The sequence below is a fragment of the Fundulus heteroclitus genome, unplaced genomic scaffold (assembly GCF_011125445.2).
Source record: "Fundulus heteroclitus isolate FHET01 unplaced genomic scaffold, MU-UCD_Fhet_4.1 scaffold_48, whole genome shotgun sequence".
NCBI classification, from domain to species: domain Eukaryota; kingdom Metazoa; phylum Chordata; class Actinopteri; order Cyprinodontiformes; family Fundulidae; genus Fundulus; species Fundulus heteroclitus.
Window position 1 is genome coordinate 643,824 of NW_023396901.1, and position 25,344 is coordinate 669,167.

The 25,344-nt window shown below is 38.1% G+C and overlaps 1 protein-coding gene across 1 annotated transcript in view; it reads right to left on the reverse strand.

Annotated features, from left to right (window-relative positions):
• cacna1ha (calcium channel, voltage-dependent, T type, alpha 1H subunit a) overlaps positions 1 to 25,344 on the reverse strand; it is a 200,669-nt gene that overhangs the window by 35,803 nt on the left and 139,522 nt on the right. The window contains exons 13-26 of the mRNA XM_012876653.3: positions 20,345 to 20,496; positions 20,031 to 20,216; positions 17,976 to 18,093; positions 15,707 to 15,862; positions 13,309 to 13,396; positions 12,885 to 13,168; positions 10,914 to 11,285; positions 5,040 to 5,143; positions 3,987 to 4,110; positions 3,244 to 3,312; positions 2,920 to 3,104; positions 1,345 to 1,471; positions 757 to 882; positions 420 to 509 (exon numbers count right to left, since the gene is read on the reverse strand). Coding sequence (XP_012732107.3) covers positions 420 to 509; positions 757 to 882; positions 1,345 to 1,471; positions 2,920 to 3,104; positions 3,244 to 3,312; positions 3,987 to 4,110; positions 5,040 to 5,143; positions 10,914 to 11,285; positions 12,885 to 13,168; positions 13,309 to 13,396; positions 15,707 to 15,862; positions 17,976 to 18,093; positions 20,031 to 20,216; positions 20,345 to 20,496 — 2,181 coding nt within the window. The remainder of the gene's footprint in view (positions 1 to 419; positions 510 to 756; positions 883 to 1,344; positions 1,472 to 2,919; positions 3,105 to 3,243; positions 3,313 to 3,986; positions 4,111 to 5,039; positions 5,144 to 10,913; positions 11,286 to 12,884; positions 13,169 to 13,308; positions 13,397 to 15,706; positions 15,863 to 17,975; positions 18,094 to 20,030; positions 20,217 to 20,344; positions 20,497 to 25,344) is intronic.

Sequence of the window (25,344 nt, forward strand, 5' to 3'; positions counted from 1 at the left end):
GCTTAAAATTTGTTAGTTTCAAAAGGTACTTTTAAACTGACAAACGAGCCTCATTGAAACACATAATTGCAGATAATTATAAATGGCGCTGCTGCAGTATTTTTGCACCATTTGTTATTTTGGATATGTTAACCATAACATTAATATTATATTAACAACATAAATTATTTTTTTTGACAGTTTTATTATGATTTATCTAATATAATTTTTTATTTAAATGTAATTCTTCTATTTCCCTTTATAGGCTTTAATGCAGTTATATTAATGTATTATTGGATGTCACATTTATATGTGAAAAGACAACAACCGGCTTGTTTCTTGTTGAAGGACTAAGACTGAAGTAGGGTTAAAGCAGGTCGCACACGTCTAGAGAGCTACAGCGTTCACCACACTCCTGCGGATGAAATGAAACGGCTTACCTGTTGATCCACCCCCACTGCGTCTAGTCCATCATACATGATGTTGACCCAGCCATCTTTACACGACAGCACAAACAAAGACATCAAAGCCTGGAGAGGAAGTACAGCTGTACTTTAGCAATTTTTATCTCCTTGCATTACCTTTGCTTTGAAAGTGCAACAATCAGGCCATGTGTTTTGATGGGACTGAGAAACAGATGATGTCAAACCTAATTTTAAAGCTGCATAAAGTTGTGGAAATGAAATATGTTCAACAAGCCTACATTAACAGAAGTAGGGAGAATTCTAATATAAATGGCATACAGTAAAAAAAAAAACTCATTCGATTCATCCATACCTGAATCAAGTTGTCAAAATTGTACTTCCTTCGTATCCACTTGTAGTTGGCATGTTCACAGTCCGACTTGTTTGTGATGTTTTTTGTGTCCAGACCCTCACAGTGGTAAAACTTCCCTTTGAACAGCTAAAAAAAAGAGAGAGGAAAAAAAGAAAACGGTAAGAAGGCATCTTCAGGGCTGAGTGACCGTCATTTAACCATGATCTCAGGTGCATTCAGCGAATAATGTCAGTAATAAAAGGACGTTTTAAAGAGCACATTGCTCCAGCAGATTTTCAGTGCTTGGGAAACAAATGGCCTGAGGGTTGCATTGTTTTATTTTCCCAACACTTACTCTAGCTGTCCTTTTTTTTTTCTTCTAAACTCACACACTTGAAGGAGAAAATCCCAAACATCCCTTCTGGATATTTGAGACGCTTTTCAATTCCCTAAAGCTACATTCACATTCACACGTCTCAGCACTGACTTTTAAGCAACAATGGGTAAAATAGCTCAGGATAGAGGTGGAGGAAGAGACACATAATCAGTGCAGCCTGTGCAATTGATGAATTGCAAGCTTGAATGTCTGAGTAGTGAAACAGCAATCACCTGAACCCCCAGGATTCCAAACACAATGAAGAAGGCGCAGCAGATCAACACAATGTTCCCAATAGGTCTAAGGGAGGTGATGAGTGTCTCCACAACCAGCTTCAGTCCTGGGGCGCGACTGATCACCCTGGAACACAAAGTCATACACTCAGCTCTGGACAAGTTGAACAGAGCAGCAGCAGTTCAGACAGAAACAGGCAATCCATGTGCTCCTGAAAAATTAGAAAAGGTGCAAGAATGTGGCTGTGAACACACCCTTAAAACCAATACTTTGTTTTCTGTGATTCAGTTTCAGAACACACTCTTCTTTGGCATGAACCTATCAGCATTGTGCATCTTGACCTGGTAATAGTAACATGATCTGTCTTGTGAAGGCAAAGTGTTTGAAGCAATATCTTTCAGTGAAGCAATATCTTCGGTTGTATAGGCATGAGCTTCGACTCACTTTGATGCTGAGAAATGACATTCCTGACCACCTCTGAGTTTCTGGCAAACACCAATGGTCATTGGTTTTCACACCTGATTTGCATAAGACACTACAAAAAAAAGAGTAACCCCAAAGCATGATGCTGCAGGCATAAAGTTTCCATTTACCGAAGCTATTACCCAAGTGATCAACAGATATAGCAGGCAAAACGTCTGCTATGTTTCTGAGTCTGCCAGTCAAAGCATGTTTGGAGGAAATATCTCTTTTTTTACCGGAGTCGAGAGGCATCTCAGGGTCTCACACATGCATTGCATTCAGCAATTTCCCTCTGGGATTATTAAAGTATGTCTGATTCTGAATCTGATTGGGAGGGAGGGAATGGATATAGGCAATTCACATAGGAAAATTTTTACCGGATAAAAAATTTCATGGACACCACAGAAAACTAGTTAAAATTGTTATTTAATTTAGACTGAATTATTACAAAAAATATCCAGCTTGTACATGTGTTGTTAAAGCTTATCACATATAACTAGATCTAGATGAGTAATTTTGTTTTCACCACATTACTGTGGTTACTGTATACTTTTTGTAACTGTGGCTAATAATCTAATTTTGTTTGATGACAAGACCTTCTCTTAGAGGATTTAGGGGTATTATAGCTTGGTCTGGATATTTTCTTCAGAAGAAAAGGCTACTATCTTAAAATCTGACCACTGCATGACTACAAACATCTGGAGGATAGATGATGGTGTTTTCAGCTCCTTGGCAGCCGCCCTGGCCCGTTTTAGTCTTAGATCTTTGGTGGATTTCAAAGAAAATTTTGTTATTGTGATGTCATTGTTGTACCATTAATGACCCTCCTCCCTGCACCGTGGTCCATGTTAAATACTTTGTGTTTTATTTGTACCTTTCTTCTGACTGACTCCTTCTCAGCAGACTGAGACTAAAGAATCTAAATGAGCAATTATCAGGAAAATCTTTCTACAGCAATTGAACTTTATTTAAGGCTTTATCAGATTCACTCCAAGGAAAGTTGTGAGCTCAAGACCAAATGCTGAAATTAATTTTTTTAGATCTCAAAAATGTATTTTCACAGCATCCTGAAAGCACTCCACGCTGTATTAACAAATAAATACACCATGTACCTCAGAGGGCGAAGTGTGCGTAGAAGACGGAGGACTCTGAGAATCCCCAGGATCCTGTTGGTGCCGGTGTAGGCCAGAGAGACCAGGATGTCCACCAGAGACACACACACCAGCACTCCATCCAAAATGTTCCAACTGGACTGAAGGTAGCTCTGATTCCCAAAGCAGAAACCCAGAGCTACAACCTGAGAAAACAGGCAACAGAGTAGACATTTACTACAACACCATTTGAGCTTTCCCTCAGGTTGTTTTTTTTTTTTTTTATCCCTCTGTCAGGTAAAAACCACACATCAGACAGCTGAAAATAAGGCTGCTAATGTTTACCTTAACTGCCATCTCTGCTAGGAAGATCACAGTGAAAACATAGTTGGACACACTCAGGAACACTCGCTCCTAAATGGGGAAAAACAAAACAAAATGTTCAACCCAAGTGGACCTGAGCGGACCACATTAACCTCAACCTGACATTTATGATGATGTGAATTGCTGCTCCAAAAGCAGCAGGATTTCTCTTTAAAAGTGTCAGCATTATAAGCAAAAAAGCTTGCACATTGGGAGAACAAGTGCGCTGTTTGCGGGTTTTGAGCTTTATTCTGCAAAAGCACTCACTTTCACAGTTTTAGAAGATATGACAAATTAACGGCAAATAAATAAATTTGACTCATGTCATGCTTTTTTCCTGTATATAAAACATACAATAAATCTAAACTATATATAAAGGATATATGCCTGATTTGTGAGAGCATAGTGTTTTTGAAGCTTCTAGCTAAGAATTCTTCTACCTTTGCCATTGGTAGTAAAATAATAAGAAGAAAAGAACAGACCAAAGCAGCTTTACTTTACTCAGGGAACCCCTTAAGGTTTATTTTCAGGTGGTAGGTAAAACATACAATTGAAATCAAAATAACCTGTTTTCTGCTTATTTCATTAGTATTTCTCAGGTCTCTTTAAATGGGTGAGAAGTGACACTAACTGAGAGGGGAAAGGTATACGCTGTCTAAAAAAACCAGAAGTGGGCTGTGTGCGGATAAAAGCGATTGTGTAAGCCATGTTTGTCCATGACTCACCGTGCTGTGAGGCTGTATATCAGGCCTCTCCAGTGCGATAGTGATGCAGTTGAGGAAGATGAAAACCAGAACCACATGGTCGAACAATTTGTGAGTGATCACCGCTTGGCACCACACGCGAACTCTAAACAGATACAGTCATGTATGAAAACGCCTTCTGCGGGTCAGAGCTATGAACCAAACATTTATAAGAAAGAAAACAGGAAACCAGCTCTAAATCGATAGCAACAATTTGAAGTTGAGGACAAAGTGGAATAAAAAGGTCAATAACAATCTGAGCAGATATGATTTCATGAATCTGGATTAAAAACACAAAATTTGCAGAGAAAATGTAATGTAATGTAATGACTGCAATACAACGTTTTTCATCTTGATCAGCCACTTGTTCAGACCGTGAAAAACCCTCAGATGCTTTCTGCGATCTTGAATGTATTGTACTAAATGCTACCTACCAAACTATGACAACATCTTTGTTGTGAACTTAATGTTTGCAAGTTCCAGTATCAGTTAGGATGGAAACGAAACAGCATTTTTTTTTATACATGCTGAGACAGGTTTGCCTTTTTTAAGCCTGTGACAGATACTCTGAGCAGACAGCAGGAAGGCTGAAGGGACTTGTTTGTCGTTTTCAGCTTTTGGCTTGTGCCTGTCATGGAAGATACAGATCTAATTTTCTAGGGAACAAATGAAGAGACTGCTGTTTTTGTAATGAATGTAAACCTGTATAGCGGGGAATTCAGGCCAGAGCATTGTTCCACTTTATATAGACCACAAGTGAATGATTTCAATTTAAAAAAGAAGAATTGGAAACCATATGTTCCCTCTTGTAATTCTATCAAATATATAAAATGTAAACTACAATCAAGGGTTGCCAACATTTCCATTTCATCAGAATATCAAGCCAGCACATGCCACCACAAATAAAAAAAATAGTCCTTAATACTTGGATAAAGGTTAGGTTTAAAAATAAGCACATGGTTTTAAGCTCATGATGTGGAAATATGACGCTCTGTGAGCATGCGTGCGTGTGTTTGGTGTGTGCGGGGGTCTTACGGGCTCTCTGGCGAGAACAAATAGAGCGTCCAGCTTTCATGCTCCTTACACCAGCGGGGCTTCATGTTATGCAGCTCCCTCCTGATCCAGTAACAGAACGGACTCTGCAGCAATGAGAGGATGCACATCGATGCAATTGTCAGCAGCCATTACAAGCTTCTTTGTTATTCACAATTGCATGCTATAAACCACAGTCACAATGCCTATTAAACTTCTGTTTGCATCATGATTGCAAGTTGTAAAATCTTCACTACTACCACTTTCATGCTTCCTGCTTATTACCCACTGTGAAAATTTTTATCTAATTCAGAAACCAGCAAGCAAACTGCTTATCAAACAAGTCCCCTTAGCAGCACAATGCTTGAGCTCTAACAAAGGCTTTTATGACTGAGCCACATTTTAGTGTATTGAGTGACTGCCTAATTGTTTTGTCAACATAATTTAAATTAAATAGAACCTCAAGTTACAAAGAAACAATCAAAGGGATTCTGTGTCTTGGCAATTTAAATTTTCTATCTTGTCATGCTCGGCTTTTTTGCTTGAAATTACAACTCAGCACAAATTGATGATTTTTTTTTTTTATATTTGTCTTGTTGAGTAAATTTGTTTTGCCGCGTTGAAACCGAAAATAAAGAGAATATGTCAGCTTGTATTTTATTCTGTTTGTGGTGAAAGTGTGCCTTTCCCAAATGTGAATTTTGAAACATTTTGTTTTTCCCTTTACTAGTCCAGTCAAGGCTAATCTTCTGATCTTGAAAAAGGAGAGGAGTATGTGACTCCAAAGTTTCTATCCCTGAAATGTTTTTTTTTTTTTTTCTGATTTCCTGTGAATATATGTTTCAGTGTTTTTTGTTCTGTTATTATTTTTGCTAACTGGGAAATTCAGGTGGCTTTAAATGATTTCATGATTAGTCAAAACTTAAAATATGTCTCATTGATCGGAATTTGAATCTTGTGTTTTATTCAGTGAATTAGGATCCCAGGAGAACGGCTGGATTTCAAGACATTCTCTGTCCTGTAATAGTTATTATGGTTAAAGTGGACCAGTTGATTCTATTTTTCTGGTAATCTGGGGATCCCACAGGGACTTTCTGATGTCTTACTGAAACTTTCCTAAACTAAAATGTCTGCATTTTGGTCCTTTTCTTCCACCTGTTTTCCCCCAAAGACTCTTTGATCTTAACCAAGAGAGTCATGCCAGCAATCTAGTCCCAGCATGACCCAAAGTTTTGAGCAGGATTTTTTTTGTTTTTGTGCTCTCCGACAAAATCTGTTTGATTGGTCATAGATTTAATTTTATGCACTGTATTTACTCTGTTTGAGCTGTGGCAGTTACTAGAGAGACATTGAATGATTCAATGTGGATTCTCCAGGCAGAAAAAAACTCCATGGCCCCAATCACTTGTAGTGAGTTAACCGCAGTTTTTAGAATCACGATTAGGTCATAAAAAGCCTTCAAGCCTTCAGTGTGTCCAGTAAGTTCAAATAAAATGCAGCAGGACAGACTGAAATAGTATAAGGCAGTAGATCCAGCCAGCCCCTGAATCCCAAAGACCTGTGAAGAAGAAGGAAAGGGCTGTCCTGAGACAAAATCACTAATTGGTTCTTAACGACGATGGCAATGTTGCCCTGACGTCACACCTGATGGCCCTGGAGAGATTCCTATTAGCCTAGCTTGGTCAGAAAACGAGTACCTTTCAGGAGCTCCTGCAGTTTTCTATCATCATGTGGCTGGAGATGAAAACACCATCACACACCTGCTTCAACAATCCCACTGTAAACCGTGTTTACCTAATTTCTTTAGTGCATGCAACGCATTTCAGCCAGATCTAAAAAGTCAAAAAGTCCAAGAATCCCCTGGATCAGTGACTAACTTGCACATAAATCAGAGTTTGGAGAGAAAAACTGTCTTTCCAGGTGGTCCCCACTGTACTCTCGCTGTTTTATTGTCTACCCTGTAAATCCTTGTAAACGTACACATCAGTCCTGTGGTGCAAAAATAGCAGGACTCTGCAGTTGTAGGTCATTTCAGGGATGGACTTAGTACAGAAAGCTTTTGGACAGTCTATCTGTGACATTCTAGGAATGGTCATGTCATCTTGAATGCGAACAAAAACAGGAGATGACTGTGGATGCCAGGAAAAACTGTGGTACCAACCATTGTTTCTATAATGGCAGAAGAAGTAGAGGTTGGGAAAGAGTGCAACTCCATCAGTATTCATGTTGACAAAAGACTGGACTGAAGACACAACAGTGACACCATATACAAGAAGGGACTGAGCAGACGGTAGCTTTAAGAAAGCTTAGGACCTTCAGTGTCTCCAAGTAGATAGGTAGCAACATGCTACCTATCTGTAATGAGTCTGGGGTGCAGAGTGTAATCTCTCCACACCAGCAGTCAGCTGTTGGGGTAGAGGCATCAGACTCAGTAACCGAAGGAAGGAAGATTAACAAGCTGATAATAAAAAAATGCCTTTGTTCTGGGACCTGCTCTGGAACCCATGGAGAAGATTGTACAACAGATGTTTCATTAAAGGAAGAACATAACAGACTTCACAAAACCGTAATCCAACAACAGAGGTGTTTTCAGATCTGCTGCCATACAGACCGCTACAGGAGATCCTCCTGCCCACCAACATCATTATATACTCTTTGAGGAAACCTGCAGAGTTTTGGTTACAGCATTTGATATCCTTTGGGATTATTAAAGTATTTTGAATTTAATAATTTACAGATTTTAATCAATTTGAGAGTATTTTCTAGTAATTAAATGCTTCTCCTTTTGACAATGTCCAGATAAATGCGTAGATCTTTGTTTTATTTAAAATGTGTCTTTATTTGTTTACAGCATTTACACAATTTTTTTTTTTACCTTTGATTAGTAGCCAAAAAGATATTAATTGATTGGTAATGCAAATGATTCATGATAACATCAGGGATTAGTTCTAGTAAATCTTTCACTCCTAGAAATATATTAAAAATGTTGATTGTTCCTGGGCTGATTCTGTATAAGTCTTAAATCCCAACAAACATACATAAATCTCCTGATTTTTACTCTCATCTGCTAAAGGTATCTCCCTGCATTAGAACCATTCTCTTCTTTAGAAAGGTGCTCCTTTAAAAAGTTATGGGGCAGACTGATTTATTACCCTTAATACGAGTAACTCTAGTTATCTTGTCTACAAGAACAAAAACATATTTGGCAGTATACATTCTAGAGACAGTTTTTTTGGTACTAAGTTATGAACTTATCTGCAAATGCTGTTAATAAACAAGATTTTTGCATGTTTCAGAAAACAAGGGACCCACGGTATGACTGCGTAGAGATGCCCTAACAGAGATTACATCAGAAGACCCATTAAAGAAACCACGCACGACTTAAGCTTGTTTTGAGAGCGGTGCCGATGTTATCTAGTCCACATTTACATCTATAGGGGCACAATATCAATGTGTTTCTATGCATAATAAGGTGGAGATAATTGGTCCATAACAGGTGGACTTTCAACTCAGCAAGCGCACAAGCTCAGAACAGGAACTCATTAAAGTTTGCAATAAAACAAACAGAGGAAAGCTTAGGTCCACAGCTTCTGTACTTGAGGATTCTAATTAAAAACAGCCCCGACTCAAGTCTCCCAGAATCTGCTTTAGGGAACACAGGCACTTATGTGAGCCTGTGTACACCAGAGCGTGTCTTCTGTGTGTGTGTGTGTGTGTAAGTTTGTGTGTGTGTGTGTGCGCCCAAGTGTAGATGAAAAGGACCCACTGCTTAGATGTTCTTTAAGCTGCGATCTGGAGTCTCTGACACTGAGGGACGCAGTGAACACCCAGCTCAGATCTCTCAGAGCACATCTTATGCACAGATTAACACAATCCCCACACAGCCACTCCCATACATTCATATACCATCTATATACGCCGCATTAAGTGTGTACCCAGGGGGGAGAGGCCTTTTGTTTCGGTGGACGTCATGGCATTATGAACTCAATTTGGAGCCAATAAAACCCTGAGCAATGTCACAACACAGGTCACATGAAACCAACACGGGAGTAAACGGAGCTAAACCTTTTCAACACACAAGCAGATATGCACACGTTCACCAATGTCTTCAACTGCTTTCAAACCAGTGAGAAAACAATTACCTCCCAAACCAATCAATTAAAGCATAACAATTAGCATCCCTCCAGAAATTGTGTCATTAACACACACACACAACACTGCAGAGCTATTCAAAGAGATGGAGGGAAAGGGGTTTGTAAGGTAAAAGAGAACTCGAGAAGTGTGACTGTGATGAAAACAAGTCATCTGATTCTCTGCAGATCTCAAATTTAGGAAATTGCAACCCATAATGAACAACAACCCCAAATATTATAATGTATGCTGATTGGAAGCACACTGGGAGAAAATGTGGAGGGATTATTTCAAATACTGGCTATTAGCTGTGATACAGAACCTTGTCGAAACTACAAATGTTGCCACTCTTCCTTACTGCAGCGTTTCGGTTTATTATTATTCGGGGTCACACATTTACACACATGCAGCAAAAAGTCCGGACACACCATTTTATTTAAACCTGGAGTTTCACTGGGCCACTTTAACACTCTGATTGTTCCCTTTTTGCCCAACCTCTCATGCAGTACCTTGCCAAGAAATATTAATACACACATTTTAAGTTTTTGTCAAGCTTCAGTGAATCTTAAATGTATTTCGTGGATCTGCACAAATTAGATCCTAATTGGGAGATGGAAGGAAAATGATTTATTGTTTTCAAAAGATGAATAAAAAAAATCTGAAATGGTAAATGGCTTGCACTAATTTAGCGCTTTATCAAGTCTCACCATCCCAGTCATTTACCCATTAACGCACACATTCACACCCTGACGGTGGTGAGTTATGTTAGTAGCCACAGCTGCCCTGGGGCAGACTGACAGAAGCGAGGCAGCCATACATGGGCGCCACCGGATCCTCTGACCATCGCCAGTGGGCAATGCAGGTGAAGTGTCTTGGTACAGCTGCAGTTGGGTTATGCTGCTTCATATTCTGGGCAAAGGATTGAACAGCATTTTTGTGAGACCTTCAATGCTTGAGATATTGTTTTAAAACCTAACTCGCCTTTAAACCTCTCCACAACTTTACCCTGACCTGTCTGTTGTGTTATTTAGTCTTCATGATCCTTTTTTGTCAACAAATGTTCTCTAACAAATCTCTGAGGCCCTCACGGAAGAGCTTTATTTATACTGGGATGAAATTGCCCCCAAGCGGACTCTATTAGTACCACGTAACATTTTTGATTCACAATTAAGCACTACATTAGATTGAACTTGCATGAAAGTAAATCTATCACAAAGATGTTGAAATTTTTAATTATAGTGTGACAAAATGTGGAATGAATACTTTTGCAAGGCATCATTTGTCTGAAACCACAGGATATTCACTTATAAATGACCAAATTGTATACAAGCTTCAGCTGTCAGACCAGTTATCTCACATTTGTCTCTAGAATACTTTATAGAACAGAGGGATAACTTATCACTACTCCAAGGATCTTCTGGATGAAAACAAAAACAAGTCTAAATCATTACCCCATGCTTGGTGCCTGGTATGGATTGTTTGTGCCGTTGAGTTTAGTTTTCAGCAAATTTGGCAATGCCAAACATTTCCACTAATGCTAGGTTTGATGTGTTCATTTTCGAGTCACCTTCTTTTGTTTAAAAATATAAACGCACTTAGAAATGTGCACTAAAGAGTAAAGAAGCAAATAAAGGGTTAGTAAGATACACCAAGCTTGTCTAATGTTAGAAACCTTTGAAAACAACTCAAACCTCACTGCTCAGTTCCTAAATGTCATTTTATACGCTCAGATACATGATCACTTACGTCTTCGTCTAAGTCATCCTCTGACGTGAAGTCATCTTTGGGATCTGAGTTTCCACTGGGGTCATATGTCACAGTCCTTCCATTGCAGTCACCATAATCTGCTATAATGGTGGGGCATAGAGAAGATGCCTGCAGGAGCTCCGATGCCTCCTGCTTGTTCCTGTTGTTTACCCCAGCCTCCTCCTGCTCTTCTTGGCACTCTCCCTCTTCATCACCTTCTCCAGACAATAAGCTCTCCCTCTCTCCACTGGTGTCTCGCCTTTTGAGGCTCGGTGCTCTCCCGAGGCTGTTCCAGCTGGAGCGGCGACTTCCCCATGGGCTGATGGACCCGCGGAGCGGAAGAGGTGAGCGCCGTCCAGGGCTGGAGAGACTCTGCAGAGATCAGATGGGGTCAAGAATTTAGTTTTCCTGTAAAGAGGCACGCAGTAGTTGCTGTGGGATTCAAAGTTTTTTTCCCTATATTTAGAGTTTCTGAAAATGGAATCACAATCAAAATGTCTATGGTGTACAGAAAACATTAAAGGCAGAGCCAAATCAAGAATATTGATTTTGGTTACATTAAAATAAAGATTGCGTCGTCCTTTGAGATAATAGCATTATTACCATGGCTTTGTTATTGAGCTGCGAACGATCAAGATTAATCAGTGTCTTTCCATCTCTTTGAGCCGAAAGATATAAAAAAGACTGTCATACCAAGAAAACAGCAAGAAAGCAGAGAGCACCATGGCTCTGCTATCAAAGGCTTTTGAGTCATACAGCAGCTCTGTTTTGTCTCAGAGGTCGAAGAAAAAAAGAAACTGTTTTGTTGGCAGAACACAAAATGTTCATGTTGATGCCGTGTACCTCACCTCCCCGATTATTCCTAATGGGGTCTCCCAAGGGGGGATTTTGGTTTGTATTTATGTAAATGGTATAATGGTAAATGTACAGTTTCCTTTTTATGTGGACAACTTTATCTTGTATAGTTCAGCCTCATCATTAGCAAGTGCCACAGAACACATGCAGTCATTCTGCTTTTAATATTGTTCCGAAGTGCCTCTGTCATTTCAAACTCATACTCAACTAAAAAAACTCTTTTGCACTGTACAATTAGAACCTTAACATCTGTATATGCATTTTGGCATAGTAAAAGTCCCAGGAAGGCCAAAACGCTTTTGATTTTGTGTCAAGATGAATAGAAAAGTTGTTTTTTGAGGGAATTTAAAGAATGACAGCTTCAGTTATTGAGACTAGTGGTCCTTTCTTCAAGTTTCCATTAAAGACAGGGGCCATATTGATGCTATTAAGATTTAGCAGCGACGTCTGTAAATTAATCTTGAAAATACTGTTGAGACCTGAAGTTTAACAGCCATAGCATGCATTTCAATGCGTAATGACTAATAGACTGAGCAGTTCCTTCCCAGCTGAAAAAAAATGCAAATACAGCTTTTACAACTGTTCCAGTAACACTGCACAAACCTCTCAAAATATATTTTTTTAAGTGGCTTAAAGTATATTTCTTAATGTTCTACAGTTACTTAAAAAACAAAGTTATCTGAGCGTAACATAGCTCTTCTTTCCCAAAGTTAGAAACTGACATATACACCAAAAAAACAGCAGAGGGAACTTAAATGATTCAGTGGCTCTTCTATGCTTGGGGACCAATTTTCTGACACAGCCGACACAGTTAATGTCCATTCATTCATGGTTGGAAACCTTTACAGTCGGCGGGTCTCAGTTAAGTTACCCAACGGGGAGTCTTCTGGCTAAGAAACATCTAACCATCATTATCAAAGCAGTAAATGCTGGAACATTGTTTAAGAGAATTGTGTTTCAAAATCCTGTATGGCATTTTGGCTTAACATATCATTACAGTGCATGCTTTATTCTCTTTTTATCAACATAACTTAGAAGCAAATCTTCAACAAAAACAAACAGTACTATAATTGTTTTTATTCTTGCAACATCAGTGTAAAAGTTGAAATCGCTTACTGGAGAACGCTGGTTATAGGCGGATGGGTCCATGGATGTTGAGCTTCCACGGCGAGACTCCACATGACCACTTCCTGCCTCAGAAACACCCAGTCCAGCTTCTCCATGTTGGATTATCCCTTCTCTGTACATGAGTTCCTCCCCTAAGATGGACTCAGGCCCAAGGGAGCTCTTGGGCGTGGGCATTGGGGTGGCTGCTGTGTGCATTATTATGGGAGGAGCCATAATGCCATGGGGGTCAATGTGACCATTGGCCGTCATCATCAGAGAATACATCTTAAGCTCTATGGGGCACAGATAAAGAACAGATTTCAATTACTTACATTAAAATATTTAGATTATACTTTTCAAACCAACCCACTTAAAGAAAATGAAAAAAAAAAAAAATAGTCCATAATTGTTATGATGTATATGTTTTATCTACCTGTGTCTCTTAGCTGTTCAACTTTTTCGTCCTCATCGAAATTGTCAGATTTCTTGTCATCATCTGACTCTGATCGATTGGCATCGCCCTATAAGACACAGAGATGTACATACAAATAGACCCATGTTTGAGTTACTAAAAAAATGTATTATATTTTCTCTAAAATGTAGAAAAAAAACCCAAACCCTTATGCCTTTTGAAACAAAAACCACAGAACAAGACCGATTTTTTTACCACCTCTTCTCCTATGTAAACAATGAGCCTCCAGTGGTCTCCAAGTTATGGATAGCCCATAAAGCTGTGCATTAATATTAAAATCAAGAATCCTTATTGTCAATAAGAGACATAGCAAAATTTAATAGAGATGCCCTGCTTTGAAGGTACACATTTAACACAGAGACAAAATTGAAGTTAAAAGAGAAAATTTAATTAAAAACATAAATGTATATTTTAATTGCAGTAACATAATCTCACTCTTGAATATATATTGACATTCCCTGTAGGTGAGTTTCTAATGTAGGACCCTTTACCAAGAACAACAGTAGATTTTATGTGCTGCCTGTTATAGTTGTAGTTTTGTGGGGGGAAGGTTTAATACATTTCATATCGACTGAACATTCCCAGCATTTATTTTCAATCATCTCCCAGTTTAATCTCCTCTATAGTTCAGATTCCCTATATAAACTACATGCTCCATTTTTGTTTCTAGTTTGTGTGTAACTGTAACATTTAATGTTGAATATGAGTGTTTTACAATGCTCAATTAATGTATTTAATGTTTAAATACACGAACAAATCAGCTTACCTTTGTGGGGGTATGGATGAAATGAATGTAATAAGGCAACCCTAATAACCGTCTGTGGAGGCTAAGAGAGTCATTAAAATATTAAAATCTGTGAATTATTATGCATGTTCAATTATTATTGAACAGGTTTACTGATATTTCTTAAACCTTTGTTGGCAATGACATTTCAAGATGCCTCCTGCATGGAGAAACTAGTCCCATGCATTGCTCAGGTGTGATCTTGGCCCATTCTCCCACAAAGTCTTTAAATCCTGAAGATAGTTGAGAGTTTTCTTTGCTGTGCTGAAATGTTCACCCTCGTTACATCTTAGCATCATTCTGGTAGATGGCAGCAGAATGTGGTCATTCATCCTCCCTTCAGTTAAATTAAGCTTGCCAGAAGCATGTGCAGAAAAAACAGCCCCACAGAATGATGTCCCCACCTCGAAATGTCACTGTCGGTGTGGTGTTTTTGGGTGGATGTGAAGTGCATTTCGTCCTCTAAACATAGTGTGTGTCATGGCATCCAAAGAGATCAATTTTGTTGTCATCTGACCAGACTCTGTTCTCCCAGTAGTTTACAGAGTTGTCTAAATGTTTTCTTCAGAAATGGAGTCTTGAGTGGAGAGCATGCCTACAGGCCATGGCCGCTGAGTGCATTGTTTATTGTTTTCTTTGAAACAATTGTATCTGATAATTCCAGGTCTTTCTGAAGCTCTCCACAAGTGGTTATTGGTTCTTGGACACCTCCTCTGAAAATTATTTTCGCTCCTTTGTCAAAAATCTTGCCAGGGGCACTTGGTCTTGGCTCGTTTATGGTCTAATTATGATGTTCTTTCCACTTCTGGATTATGGCCCCAATAGTACTCACTGGAACGTTCAGAAGTTTAGAGATCCTTGTGTAACCAATACCATCAGAAGCAACAAGGTTGCGAAGGTCTTGAGAGAGGTCTTTGCTTTAACCCATCATGGGATGTTCCTCGTGTGACACCTTGCTAATTAAGCACCTTTTCGTGGGTCATCAGATTCGACTGAACCAGCTGATATGCAGTTGCCCTGACAAAGGGGCAGGATGGCCTTCTGATCACTCATAGATTTCTGCTCGTGTTTTGGCTTTCCGTGCCTTTTTCCACTTCCCTTTCTGTGTGCATTCAATACTTTTTCCTTGTCATTTCACATTATCACACATAATTAATGAACTCAATTTGTTTTGGTTTCCTTCTATGTAAGGGATTCTTGGGTTGTTACCAACACCTGGTGAAAACCTCATGTCATTTGCACCTTTGGAAATGTGTTTACTATGGACAATTGTGACATGTTTAACCCTTTTTTTACCCGCTGTACGCATGTGCAGTCAATGCATGTGGTGAGTAGGTTCCTACCTTTTTGAGAAGGACATGATTTGTGGTGGGTTGCATTTCATTGACCCCAAACAATTTCTATTTTTATTTCCTGCATTTTAATTAGTGTGGGAGGCAGCAAAAGGAGGGGCTCAACCGGGGAGCAGTTCATCTAAAAGTGTGCCTGATAGAATGTTATTTATACTGTAGTGATCATTGAAATCTAGTTCATCCTATTACCACAGTCAGTGAAAAACAACACGGTCATTCTCACCTCAGCCTGGAAGCCTTCGACCAAGATGGCCACCAATAAATTGAAGAGCACATAATTGCCAAACGTCATGAGGGCGACGAAGTAGAGAGCCGCCCATGGGGTGGTGGAAGCCATGCCGTTATACAGCACCACATTCCAGTCCTCCTGGGTAAGGATCTGGAAGGTGGATAAAAACATAGACAGAGATTAGGGCCATTAAGAAGAGGGGAAGTGAAGGGGAAGAAATGGATAGAAGCAGAAATGAAAGAGGACAGAACGAGTCAGAGGTTTATAAAATGTGTAAGTAGAAGGCAAGGAGTAGTTGAGATGAAGGAAATGCAGCATGAACCAATATGTTAAACGGCAAAGAAATCAATTATACGCTTTATAAAGCCCTGTAATGAGCTACTTATACTAGCCCAATAATTTAATTTAGGAAGCCTATTGGACTATAAGGTCGACAAGTAGAAGCAGCTGGATGTGTTTCTGTCTGTGTTACTGTGCCTGCTGTTAGATACGACTGATGGAAGAGTCCGAATCTATGCACAGCATTCATGTAGGCCGGCTCTGCCTACTCACTTACCACTGTGGGCAAAAGGCAGTCCCTCTGAGCTGTTACTTTGAACTATGACGCGCAATTCTGCACAGATCTGTGTTTGTTCTGCTTGCACGCCTTAATAACTATAGTAAAAGTGTAGAAAGTATGAAACGCGTGGAACTTTTTTCACACGACTGTTGGCTCCGGATAAAATGCTTCTTCAGCACCAAAGAGAGTCGACTGCATTGTGTGTTCCACCCTTCTGCTGACGCATCCCGCGTAGAAAAAAAAAAGAAAAAGAAAAAGATGGATCTGGAGCAATTGAACAATATCTCCATGGGGAGGTGGAGCGAAAAATAGAAATCATGGTGAGGGAAAGATGCTGCATGCAATTAGACACCCTTTTTGTATTTCAGTGCAGGCTTGGGGCAATTACACATACACATCAGGACAATTTGGAGTTGTACTGACATCTGGCTTGATTTGATATGCCCAAGTAAAACTAAAGAGTAATTAAGATGAAAATACGCATGAACACACAATCCTTCTAGTTTATTACTTAGGTGTTTGCTGTGCAAACATTGTACCGCTCTATTAAATCATTTTTCCTTTTTTATGACTAATAAGAACTCTGCAGCATGTTTGAAAGCTAAACCTGTTTCAAGGTGGAAAAGGGTTGCTTTGAATGCTAAACTGCACAGCTAAATCCAGATATGTACAGATGATGTTTTTCTCATTGTCTGACAATAAATCAAACTAAAGTTTTCCTGTTTGAGGTCACTTAAGTTGATCCAAATTATTTTTATTTACCAGTAAAATGAGAAATAAAACATGTAATTTAACGATGTAAGATAATGATGCCTTCAAATAAATTTGGGAAAGTCAAGATGAGGATGCCATGGCTTTATAGGGTTTAATGTGCTCTTTTGCAATGACTGAGAACAAAAAGCTAAATATTTTGTAAAGATGCTTAGCTGAAGCTTGTTAGAGTTTCATTATGCACAGCAAAACGAGTCCTGTTCCAACTCAGAGAAGAAGAAACCGTTTCTCCAAAAGGTTCATAACTGTTTGCAAATCCTCTTAGGTCATGTGTTATGATGAAACTAAAATTTAGTGTTTGATCTTGATGACCATCTTTACACTTGGAGAAAAAGAGTATGTTGAAGACCTAAGAGGTTCATCCAGTGTGTGAGGTATAGAGAAAGCATCATGTCGAACCGGTGTGTTGCAGCAGGGGAGACTAATGGCTCAAGGACAACAAAGTCAAAACTTTGTAGAGAAAATTCACAAGAGCAGAAGTGTCAGTCCTCGTGACATTGTGTGGCTAGACCTGAAAAGGCTTGTGTGAGCAAGAGGAGACACATTTAAATGTTAATAATTTTAGAAAACAGAAATCCTTTTCCTACTTCTAAAAATGGTCATGTTTCATTGAAGTTAATGTCATACAGTGAGAAACAAAAGGTTGTATGTCTTTTTCAATACAGTATATGGTTACAATTGTAGAAAAAGCAAACATCATCTCTGCTTAATTCTGTGGGGATCATGAACACGTGTAGCTAAATTAATCTATAATCATTATTACCTGTTGAATAACTATACGTATCCTGGATTGTAGATGTGGATTGCATGCAAGATTAAGCAGTCTACAGAAATATCAATGTTAACACTGATATTCAAAAAAGCCAAAAAAAAAAAAAAAACGAGTAGCAAAGTTAAACACAAAGGGTTGGACAGGGAAAGGCAAAAACTCACCTGGAATACAGTGACGATGGCCCAGAGTAGGGAGTCAAAGTTTTTGCGGTCAGGAATGGTATCCCCATTCTCCGTCTTTAGACTGAATTTACATCCAAAAAGATGCATGCCAAGTATACTGCAGAAACACAAGAAATGGTCTTATGACCATCTAAATGCACAACAACAGACAAAGTCGATGGCACCCCAGTAGAAGATTTGGTATTATAATAACAAACGATAATAACAATTTTGATGAAAAACTTTTATATATATATATATAAACACAGCAGGGGAGACTACTGTCCTTACATCCGTCATGGACAACACCTTTCACCCCCTGCACCAGATTGTAGAGGAGCTGAGCAGCTCATTTAGTGACTTATACACCCTGTCTGTAAAAAGGAGCTCTACCGCAGGTCATTCATCCCTGCTGCCATTAGACTCTACAATGCTGCACTATAACTGTAATAACTTGTGCAATAACTAATGTGCAATTACTATTTAATAACCTGTGCAATAATCCTGTTAAATAAGAGACTTCAGCTGTTATAGTTATCTCACTACCTCACTGTTGTTCTTTAATGAACAACATCAAATCGAAATGTATATAAGTCACCTTAAATGTTAATATGTCATCTTAAGTCATCTTAAATGTCTGCTGTATTTCTTTTTTTTCTCGATCCACTGTATATATGTGGACGCACTGTATATACCTCATACACCTTTTCCTCCTTTTGGCACATATATATATATATATATATATATATATATATATATATATATATATATATATATATATATATATATATATATATATATATATATAGTACTATCAGGACCGCTGATGGTACTTGGGCTAGCTTTAGCGGTACACAGGCAATCTTTGCCATTATTGTTTGCAAGGTAAACGTAAACATAGCAATTGTTCAACATATTTAATGGGGGACAGTTGACAAGGAACAAGTGCCGGTGGCTACTTATACTTTTTGCACAAAATCGGATAGCCATCAGGACTTCTTATTTAAGAACATGGGCGGTGCTGGTGGGTAGCTTGTAGACGCTATTGCAACACCAAGATTTGGCCTAGCAACTGCTAAGCAGCCCAAAGATTTTTGTTATGGAAACCCAAAATACACTGTAGTAATTTAGAAATGGGTTCAGTTTAATTTCAGATATAAAGAATGCTCAACACAGTCATTAATTAACTCATTTAATGACTGTGTTGAGCAATCCTTATATTTTTTGACCTTAGAGAAATCTTGTGATATCATGTAATGGAGGTTAACAGAAATCAGTAAAGCGGTAAACTTGTAGGATAATGGTGAGTTTGAAAATGGAGAAGTTTCTCGTTCAGCCAGCAACTCCTGTCTGTCCTTTAGCAACTGCTAAGCTGGCGCAATGAAGGAATTCTGGTGCCGCTAATGTTTGAGAAGTCCAGGGACGAGGCAACCGTTTTAAGGTAACAGACAATTTGTATTTACAACCGCTACCAATATTTTCCTGAAAGGTTATGTAGCAAGATGTTTGTTAATCATAAGGAATTTATTCATGACATAAAATGAAAACAAATAATCTGTCTGCTTGACCTATTTTTTTTTTATAATGTCTGTTTGAAAAGGTAAGCATTTACAATCATAAGTTTGAGCCAATGAGCTAAAAAGTGCAAAGAGAACTACTCAAAGATCTCTGTCTCTGTATGGCACAGCGACATTTTATGTCGCTGTGCCATACAGATGTAAAAAGAGGAAAAGACAATGTGCTATTCTACTGGCAAGAGGTGCGTTAGATAAGTTACTGTTTTAACAGGCACCAATAACTGTGCCTTAAATTATTTTGTTTAAAATGAATATTTTATTTGCAAACTTTTTTTTGATAAATTGTTATGTATACTATATTTTCAGTGTGAAATTATGATGCTGCAGTAAAATATGCTTTTTTTTTTTTTTTTTTTACACATCTACCAGAGGCGTCAGCAGATTTAACCAATGTCTCGATCTGTTTGCTGGATGAAAGCAATAGCACCCTTTCATAGACAAATTAGCAAGAAGAGCGGCAGATTTTTCATATCTGCACCTGAAAGTGAAGATGAAAAGCATCAGCAGCATGCAGAAGGTGGCCACGTTGTCCATGGTCTTCATCAGCACCACCAGTTGCCTCCTCAGGGCAGGCAGGAAGCGTACGAGCTTCAGCACTCGCAACAGGCGAAACGTCCGCAGGACTGACAGCCCTCCGTCCGCTTGACCAATTATCTCCCACACACTGAGAAACATAAACAAAAACAACCACAAAAAAGAGCTCATCTCTAAAATAAACAAGAAAATATTTTTCTCAAGTGAAAAAAGAAGTTGTTAGTCAGTTGTTAGAAAATTATGGTGGAGTAATATTACCTTATGATGACAATGATGCTGTCAAAGATGTTGTAAGGATTCCTGATGTATCCAAACAAACCAAAAGCCAGCAGCATGAAGCCCATCTCCAGCACAAACATGCTGGTGAAAACGATGTTGCTAATCTCCAGCACATCAGTCAGTTCTTCGGGCTGGAGGAAGAGAAAGAGAGAGCGAGATTAAATTAAAAAGAAGGACCAGCAGGAGAAAATGAATCGAACATAAACAACAACAAATGAAAGAAGCAAATCTCGCCTCCCTCTTATTGCCGGACTAAAAAACCTTTTTGGCCCTCGTGCCGTGAACTGAGGCATCAATCAAGTTTGGCGCTGCGGTCAGGCACAATCAATCAAAGGGGACCAACTGCGTCGATATATCACTGCTGATCTACTTCGCTTACCTCTCAGTATGTTCAACGATCCAGCAAAGATTTAACTGAGCTCCCTTCTGCCCCTCATAAAGCATGTATTCAATTCTTTTATGAAAAATTCAGCAATTTCTTTGCTCTACTGAATGCATTAAGGGACCAAATGCGTGGCTTGGAGTGAAAAGATGTGACACAGATGCTAGCAAGCAGTGGTGACAAAAGTGTTTTACCCTTATGCATTAAGTAAATGCACAGATTTAATAAAGTTTTAGTTTTAGTTAAGGTTTATTTATACAAGTATTCTCGCTAAGACCCAGGATCTCACTTTCATGAGAATGAAAAACAGTAAAATTTTATAAACACAGTCTCAACAGAAGTAATTAAAACATTTGACTCAGATAAACAAGCTAATAAAATATGACTTTAAAACAAGAGCAAATTTCAGAAGACGATTTCTCTTTCTGACTTAAAAGACATTTAGATTGTCACAGGGGAATTAAAGTGGAGAGTGTCAGACGCTGCTGTGGAGTATTCGGGGCAGACGGATGCGGCAGAGTACGAAAATGCTTTTTTTTCCAAGTTCTGATTGAACTAATGGGCCGCTGATGGAGAGAAAGTCCTGAGAGTGAAGTCTGTGTCTGGACTGCCTAAGTGACAGGTACGAGGATAGGTGAGGCAGTATCAGTCCAAGGACAGCTTTATAAATTAAAATGTATCAATGAATGAGTGTACAGACTGATATTGGTGCAGGTCACCCGAGAATATATACTACAGTGGTGAGTAAGAGATTTCTACCGCGTTATGAACCTTAATGAGCCGTGATAGACAGCATCCAACATACGCAGAGAGGTGACAGGTGCATTCATATACGCAACATCACAGTAACAAAGGAAGGAAGGTCAATAAAACAAGATGCTTCACTGCACTGAAAGAAAAGCAAGATCTAATTCTGAGGAAAACTCTTAGTTTTATCTTCAATGTCTTTACAACTTTTTCAATATGCGATTTGAAGGAGAGCTAATTGACAATTTTCATACCAAAGTATTTTTGTGTTTTAACATACTGTATTAGTGAACCTGTCAATGTTTCAATGAAAGGAAGAACTTGTGGAACATTCTTCTGGTTAGCAAACGGCATGACCTTAATTTTAACAGCGTGTAGGAGCCTCAGCCCTGAATGCTGTTCACTCGAATATTCACTTTAATACAAGCATAAACCGTGCGGGAGAAAAAAAAAACATTGTGAAATTATACTAATTATCGATCAATCAAATGAATTAAATTAGCGGCTTGACATTTGAGAAACCTCTAAACCTATTTCCTTTATTTATGCCTCAAACACATCACACTTGTTAGATCCAGGCAGAAAAAGCGCTATGAAGGCCTATTGGAAATTGAATGTTTATTAAGCTCGAGCAACAAAGGCAAATCAAAACATACTTTAAAAGTCCCCAAACTTCTCCCTTCTTCCATCGTCATTATCCACAACAAATGTTGTGTGCTTCATCATGAATGACTGTTCACACTGTTGGTTTAAGTTTTGGCATGCCAAAGCCACAGGTTTTTGTGTTCAATGAGGCAAACTGTAGAAGTTTAAAACGTCTAATAACAGATAATTATTTCAATTTTAATTTTCAAAATACTACAGGAAGTCTTCATTAATCCTATGCCACTAAAGAGAAACTGACTAGAATTTCCATAGGGGAGGTCGGATTTTGGCCAGATTTTAAAGACTTCTCACCGGAGCTGAACTGGGCCTAAGATTTAGTGGCAGCCTTGCTGGATGTGTTGTGATGGAGGCACTGAATGGCAAGGACAATGCAAGGCTATATCTGCAGCAAGAAAAACAATCTTATCTAACAGACAAGATGTTTAGTGAAACAAAGAAATACGGTTATCGTTTTTTTTTTTTTTTTTTAAAGCCAAGCTGAAAGCAAAAGCAAGGTAGATAAAATTAGTTATCACATCACATGTAGACAAAGAGCAAAATTTCACTTTAATTACTAACTTGGGTTGGACCTTCGGTGAGCAGGTCTCAAATAACTGAATGTGTAACAATAATGCTTGTGAGGGACAATGCAGGACACATAACTAACTCTACCATGACGTCAAACATTTTGATTTACACAGATCACACATTACATTAACCAGTCTCTGCTTTGCGTGTTATTACACAACAATTAATTATTACAACTCATATTTCTAAAAAGCGCATTATTTAACTTTTTAGAAGTTTAATAAAACTGTTCAATTTTAGCCCTGTTAGGGTTAATCAACACTATTGATTAACTGTTTGTAATGCTTGAGGAAATTATATAACTTTTCTTTAAGTTTTGTACAGAGAGACCCTCTAATTCTGCCTATATTCTGCATAAGGTTTCTAAAGCAAAATTAAACTAGTTTGCCCAGGGACCTTTCTTTCTTCAACCATTTATGGCATTACGCTGCAAACTATGTGTATTTTTTTTCTTGAAGGGGGCTACCTTTTATTTTTATTAGTTTTTCTCATAACTGGCTCAGAGTTTGCTTTGCTGTATTTCTCCAATTGACAAAGCCACTAAAGGACCTATTCCTGCCATTAACCTTTAATTTAACATGGAAAGTATTCCTGGATCAGTGATTGTGTGTTTCTTATTCTTGTGTGCATGTTCTGTCTTTTTATACCCCAGTCAGTCATGGTAGATGGCCACTCACACTGTTCACACTTTTCTATCTAAGGTTACCTTAGATCAGGGGTGTCAAACTCATTTTGGTTTAGGGGCCGCATACTGCTTAATCTGATCTCAAGAGGGCCACACGAGTAAACTCATTGCAAGATTAAATAGAACTAATAAAAGTGGACTTGTTGTTGGTTTTTATATTAAATGAATTTCACTTTAACACAATATATTATGTATAACCTCAGCACTTTTAAGAAAAGTATGTGCAATTTCATCAATACTTTTACTCAGTTAAACATTTACTTAAGTGCATTATGCATAAGAACTGATCACAGTGATTGTACAATGTTGAAAAACATTTATTCACATTTTTTAGAACTTAAAAACACTGTCCTGCATGACAAAATACATCAAACAGATAAAAATTAAGAAATGATTTAAAATCAATTCTCCACATCTGAAGCTCAGCGCTAACATCTGCCGATTAAAACACAGCGCCCCTTGTGGACAATATAGAACTTCAGATTTTCAATTAAACGAAGTACATGTTTTTTTTTCAATAATTGTTTTATCATTCTCTTCCTTTTATCTCCTCTTTCTTTCAGCTTTTGTTCTTTTTGGAACCAGCCCGCGGGCCGTATGTTTGACACCCCTTCCCTAGATAGAAACCTTTTTAGACAGTCTGAATAACAAACCAAACTTAATTGCATTGTTTGATAACTGCAATCAATTAAGAACGTATGTGCTTGACTTGGAAACTGTCTTTGATTGAAGTTAATTGACCGTTTCTTGTGAAGTACATTGAGATCGCATTTGCTGTGAATTGGTGATGTATAAATACATTTTATTAAATTAATTTAACTTTGAACAGACCAGAAACTATCTGGGACAAAACATTTTGTAATAATGGCATGTAAAGAAGATAAAATGTTTAAACTTAAATATATATATATATTCATATTACATGTAAAGTAAAATCAAAAACAAGCAAAACGGCTGAGTACAGAAGTTGTATGTGGTGATTTTCTTAATTTATCAGATGTCAAAGCCATACAGTCTACTTTATGTCTTGATTGGAAATTAACATATTAAAAATTGCAAGTGTTAAAAGCTGTTTCAAACTGTACACACACACACACACACACGCAAACACACACACACACACACACACACACACACACACACACACACATACATACATACATACATGTATGTATTTTTTTTAAGAATTAACCTGCTGAAATGTCAGTTTTATTATTTTTTATCTTTTCTTTCTCATATTCGAATGTATTTTTTTCACCTGTACAGCATCAAGATTCTTTTTAACAAGCTTTCTGAAATCCCAAAGATTTACTTGTGATGAATAATTATGATCCCCACATGACTGAATGTTCTTAATAATAAATTCTTAAACCCTGAAGCCTCTAAGCCTGAGATTCAGAGTTTTCATCTCATGTCACGCAAGGGAGACTCATTATAACATACTGCATTTCTTTTCATGTGGGGATGAACAAACGATGGTCTTCACACTGGCGAAGCTGAGTTTGGACCAGAGGCATAGAAATGGAGATAGAAAATGTTTACTGTAAGAGTAAGGTTGAAGTGATTAATTAAAAAAAAAATCCTATTATTACAGATCAGGGTTAAACCTAGTCCTATGGGTAATTTTGTTCCTTCATTGCCCAGTAAAAATATATATGAAATTTATTTAATCGGCTTTACATTTGGACACTTGACAAGCTATGTGGATATCTGCAGCATTATGATTTGTGTGCTGCAAAGCGTACATGATTGATGGCCTATGGCAACTCAAATGGAGCAGTCTGGGGAAAAAGCTCGTAACACTGGTGAACTGAGTTCATTACACAAATAGAACTGCACAATATCGTGATACATAACCGTATTGGCAACACACATACATACATATATATATATATATATATATATATATATATATATATATATATATACATA